Here is a 5,929-nt window from a genome sequence, read left to right as displayed (position 1 = left end):
TAAAAATTTTAAAAACTTAAAAGAGGAATATACAAAGGAGTTGGAGCCCACGTTCCATAAAACATGGATTACAACAATCAAAATTTTTGTTTTTGCTTTGAAAAAGTTTTTTTTTTTCTGTTATCATTTGGAAGTTAACATTAGTTGCATTGGAAGCTAGAAATAAATGTGCTGTATAACCAAATTAAAACTATCCACTTTTTTTTTTTGGTTGAAAAGCTATCCACTTTAACTGTGCAAAAATGGTTTTTTTTAGTATTAAGAATGTCTTTATTTGGAAATTTCAAATTTAGTTGGTTTGTCACTGGACGTAGCGTACCAGTACGGGCCGGTACGGCAATTGCAAGACATATCAGAGTTACTAAACTGCCCTTCGTTTCTTAAACAATATTTATTCCCGCCACTTTCACGGAATTCTTTATCCTGATTCCTGACCATGGTGGTCTTAAGACTCTCTACACCCACTCGTTCTTCACTCGTCTCTGCAATCAAGTGCTCCACAAGCCACAAACATCTTCCTTCTGGGAAATCCATTCACGCCCAGATTATCAAACTCGGTTTGTTACCTGAAACCCAACTCTTCAATCACCTAGTAAACTTCTATGCTAAGTCTTCGGATTTCTTCTCTGCCCAAGAAGTCTTCGATGAAATGCCTGAGAAGAATTTGGTCTCCTTTTCTAGCTTAATTTCTGGCTATTCACAATCGAACACTCCTCAGTGTGCCCTAGAACTTGTACCTCATTTGCGAAAATTGGATCTAAGTTTAAACGAGTTTGTTTTCTCAAGCTTGATTCTGGCTTGTTCAAAGCTGAAACGTGTTAACGAAGGGAAGCAAATCCATGCACTGGTGGTTGTTTCTGATTTTGAATCAAACCCGTTTGTGAAAACCTCTCTCATTGATATGTACTCAAAGTTTGATGACTTGGACTCTGCCATTTCTCTTTTCAGTTCAAGCCCAATTGGAGATCCTGTACTCTATAATTCAATGATCTCTGGACTTGTGACCTTCTGTTCTTATGAAGAAGCAATTGAATTGTTTGTGGAGGCACGACGTGCAATTGATCTAAGACCAACAGAGTTTACTTTCGGAAGTATTATCAAGGCTTGCTCAAATTGCAGGAGAGAGGTTGGTAAACAAATGCATGGCTACATCTTAAAGACTGGATTTGAGTCCAATTGCTTTGTTGGAACCTCTCTTATTGACATGTATGGTAAATTAGGTGATATGGGAAATTTGATAAAGATTTTCCATAGCATTACATCCATCGACCTTGCTTTGTACAATTCAATGATCGTTGGATTTTCAAATAATGATCTTCACCAAACTGCATTGAGGTTCTATGGTGAATTGAAGTTACAAGGTTTTAGTCCAGATGAGTCGACTTTCTCTAGTGTTCTTAAAGCTTGTGGTGGCTTAAATCATATAGGGTGGGGAATGATAATCCATGGAGCCGTGCTGAAGTCTGTGTTCCAGAGAGACCTGGTTATTAACACTGCCTTGATTGATATGTACATGAAATGTGGGAACATTGAGGAGAGTTGTAGATTGTTTGAATCTATGCCTGAAAGAAATGTAGTTGTATACAACTCCATGATTTGTGGGTATGGACACAGTGGAAACTTTGTCAAAGCAATTAGTTTATTTGTTGATATGAGTCGTAGGAGGATTGATCCTAATCATGCTACATTTGTTGCTTTGATGAACTCATGTTCTGGTCATGAGAGGAGCATCTACCCTCATGTGATTAAGCAGGGTTTTGGATGGGATTTGACAGTGCAGAATGCTCTTTTGGATGGCCTTATCAAAGATGGAGCAGTTGCTGAATCCCAATGGTTTTTCAATAAAATGCATGAAAGGGATGTTGTTTCATGGACAACAATCATATCAGGATTGTCTCAGTTGGGTATGCATACAGATGCTCTGGAACTCTTCAAAGAGATGCAATTCGCTAAGGTTTGTCCCAATAGTTTTACTCTGTCTAGTGTTTTAAAGGCATGTGGTAGTTTAGTTGACTTGGGACAAGGGAGATGTATCCATGGATGTACTATAAAACATGGGATCATAGATGAGTTCATTGATAGTGCACTTTTGGACATGTATGCTAAATGTGGGGCCTTCGAGGAGAGTAGCAGACTGTTTGATGTGTCACGTAAAGTAGATGTAGTATCTTGGAATACAATGATCGCAGGGTATGCCCAACATGGGAATGGTCACGGGGCCCTAAATATTTTTGAAAGTATGAAGGAGCATGGAGTTGAACCAAACCAGGTGACCTTCACATCTTTATTGTCTGCCTGTAGCCATTGTGGGCTAGTAGATGATGGTGTTCGAGTCTTTGAATCAATATCTTGTAAACATGGTATGGTACCCTCCATTGAACACTATGCATGCATGGTTGATGTGTTTGGCAGGGCTGGAATGCTGGATAGAGCAAAGCTCCTGATCGAGAACATGCCATTCAGACCTGATATATCTATCTGGAATACATTCTTAGCCGCTTGTAAGCTTCATGGGGATATCGCACTTGCCCAGCTTGCCAAAGACCACATTTTGGGTATGGAAGGTCAAGATACCACGTCTGTCATTCTGATGTCTAACATTTATTCTGAAATAGGTCATTGGGATGATGTAGAGAGGCTGAGGAGGAGTATCAAAGATAAAGGAGGAAGAAAAGAGCCAGGACTCAGCTGGGTGCAGATAAAAGAGACTGACAAGTCATGAGCCTTGTGCTAATAATCATACTCAATTGATCCAAGTTTTAATAGTGAAAGAGAAGACCCTGAAATACAAACTACTGCTAATGGCAGGTTGTAACTATGAGCTGAGCTCATCTCATTTCTTTGGAACACTTGAGCATGACCCACAAGCAATGTCAGGGGTCAAACCCCCTAATTCATGTCCATATTTCTTACCAGCTTCATCAAATTTATGTGACAGCCTTCTACTTCAAGGTAAAGCAAGAAGTGCTTGTGACATTAATATATATTTCAAAATTATTGGGTTTGGACACAATTCTGACTGCTGGTTAATTTTAAATGGTCCATTTAACCATTGATCTGGCTTCATCATCTGAAGTATCTTAGAATTCAGTAAGGAAGAATTTCACATGGCCATCATTTTCGAGCAACCATCTATGAAATGTCATATGCTTGATATCATCCGACCATTTCAAAGCTACAATTTGTGAGTGTACTGACTCACTTTTCAGCATCATCTTTTAAATTATTTATTAACTCGTAGAACGTGCAATTCAAGAAGAACCTCCTAGCATATGGAGAATGGAATGTCAGTAGAAAATAAAAAAATTTTAGATTGCAAATAATTTAAGGTTATTTTATCTTCAACGAGGTTTAGCTTGCTTCTGAAAAAAACTCTATAAATCCTAGCTGTAATTCTCTTCTTTATAGGATTAACTTCTTTAGTTTTCTATTTTTAATTGCTCTCTTCATTCAAAAATCAGTTTGCTTTAAGTTATTGATATTCTGTTTGTTTGATAGTGATGCTTGTCCATGGAATTTGTATTATATGGTGGGGAAAACATGTCATTATAATTAACTTTGTTATGTTGGCAGAGATATGATATGTCTCACAACAAAGTTGTTATTTGTAATTTTACATCTATAACAGTTCTCTTACTTGGAGTAGTTGCTTATATGATGAGCTAGGCTTTTGAATATGGAACTAGATTTGCCACATTCCAACTTGCAGGGCACAGGGTTAATGGAATGAGTCAGATTTGAGACTCAATCCAATTAGTTACCCTTTTGACCAGGCCTGGATACATTATACCTATTGATTTATACTCTGGTACAGACCTGAAAACATTTTTGGCTACAATTTGGTTGTTTTATCTTTCTATTTTGACAGAGACTGGTATGTTCTGTGTCTTCAGTTGGTTTTGATCATGTAAGAATTGCTTGTGTGCTTCTGCAAACCTATTGAGTTACGCTGGTGTTCACTATAATAGTCAATGAAATTCTGATGATACCATAGCTGTGACAATGCTACTTACTCTTGATTCTGATTCTGAAGTAGAACTTAAGAGAAAATACAGATCTTACATTATACCTGTACGAGCACAACATAAGATGTCCACAACGATCTTCATCAAGTATTTATGACTTTATCCTTAATGAATTTGTGGCTACTTCCCTTGAGATGGTTAACTTCGAGTTGCTTGGGTGGTATATAAGTTGAATAATGTTGCTTATATATATAGGCTGAGTCATTTGATGTCAAATATAGAATACAACACAAGAATACAATAATACAAGAGAACATCAAGCAAAGGGGCTGTGAACTGAGAAAAATTGATAACAACTGAGAAGGGCTATCTTGTGCTAATCATCTGAGCATAAAAGTGTGTACAGTTACAGGCTTGAAAAGAAAAAAAAAAACCATTTAGCTGTATTTGAGCTTTTGTAGCTCATTGTACTTTGTGTACTTGTGGAAGGAATTCCTTGACCTATGTGATTTGGGTGGAAATCCTTGGCTTGTGTGACCTGGGTAAGGAAATCCTTAATTTGTGTGTCTCAGGTGTTCAATCTGAGGGACTGTGATTAAGTTGATAAGGGCTTGTTCCTGCCAGAAAGGAATCTTGATAGTGGATTAAATCCTTGGTCCATGATTAAGGTAGTGGATGCAAGATCAATTGGATCCGAATCACTCTAAATTGTTGATGTCTTTACTTGTCTATCTCCACTCTATCTCCTTGTGCACTTACATTTGTTTATCTACTTACATTGTCTTTAAGTTTTATTATATATGTTTTCAAAAGTGTTGAAATAGGTTACTTATCCCCTGTCCGATTGGGGTAAGCAGTAGAATTAGGACTGCTTCCTAACCGATTGGGGAAGTACCCCTAGTTAGATTAGGATGTTTCCTCTTTATTCCCTTTTATTTTTCTCTTTTATTTTTCTCCTTTTTTATTGTTTATCTCCCTCAACCGAATCCTAGTTTGGTATTCCTAGTTGTACTAGGAATCCCTAATATGATTAGGACTGAGGTTGATTCCTATTTGTACTTGGATCCTTATCATTCTACTTGATATAAATACAAGGCCTGTGTGATCTAAGGATCTACAGAGTCTTACCCTAATTCAATTATCTCTACATGGTATCAGAGCTAATCTCGAATTAGGGACCATCTCCCACGATATTTCAGTTTTTTTTTTTTTTTCTCTCTTTCTCTCTCGGTCTCTCCTTTCTCTTCTCCCTTGTTCTCTATTGTCACATAGGGCAGCACTGATGAGGTGATCTTTCGATCCAGTTGCTGCCCCCATTACCTCATGGATGCTACTACATAATTCTGCTCGATAGGAACCAGCACTTCCAGCTTGCGCAAATTGGAGCTTCAGTTCTTTGAGGATTGCTTCTACTTCTATTACAAGGCATCATCTCCTTTTTTTTGAAGACCAGAAACTGCAGCAGGAATATCTTATTATTGCTTCATGTTCCTATCTCAGATCTGATCATAGTTTCAAGACCTCCTCGAGATCGATATTTACCAAATCAGGGTTTTTTCCAAACCCTGACAATTGTCGATCTAGGAGTTTGAGCTCACTACTGTATCTGATTTTTTGAAGGCTTCTTCTCCACCTATTTGGACCCACTCGACAGCAATTTGGGCTCCCACAGTTCAGTTTTATTGAAGAGGACCTCCTTGAGATCGATATTAGCAAAATTAGGGTTTTTTTAACACCCTACCTCTATCGGATTTAGAGCTCCTGCAGTTTTTGGAATCTGATTTCAGGAAGATTTTTCTCCCATTGTTAAGGGCTCCTTATCCTCAGTACAAATCCATTCACTGCAGGTTTTTTTCAGCCCCTTGGATCCTTCATCGATTTCATCAAATTCAGGGTTTTTTCAAAACCCTGACCATATCGATATAGGGTTTTTATTGGCTGCTGGTTCTCATATTTGGGATATC

General features: G+C 37.8%; 1 protein-coding gene across 1 annotated transcript; it reads left to right on the top strand.

Moving 5' to 3' along the window:
* Positions 1-386: 386 nt before the first annotated feature.
* On the top strand, positions 387-3,185 carry LOC122670527 (pentatricopeptide repeat-containing protein At4g39530-like). Its single transcript, XM_043867444.1, has one exon. The coding sequence runs from the start codon at positions 437-439 to the stop codon at positions 2,720-2,722; it is 2,286 nt and encodes a 761-aa protein (XP_043723379.1). The 5' UTR covers positions 387-436; the 3' UTR covers positions 2,723-3,185.
* Positions 3,186-5,929: the final 2,744 nt, after the last annotated feature.

Source organism: Telopea speciosissima, chromosome 8 (assembly GCF_018873765.1).
Source record: "Telopea speciosissima isolate NSW1024214 ecotype Mountain lineage chromosome 8, Tspe_v1, whole genome shotgun sequence".
NCBI lineage: Eukaryota > Viridiplantae > Streptophyta > Magnoliopsida > Proteales > Proteaceae > Telopea > Telopea speciosissima.
Note: the sequence above shows the minus strand (reverse complement) of the source record. Positions and strands in the feature narration are given on the sequence as shown.

Coding starts and splice junctions, on each gene's coding strand:
- LOC122670527 (XM_043867444.1), top strand. CDS start 437: ATGGTGGTCTTAAGACTCTCTACACCCACTCGTTCTTCACTCGTCTCT.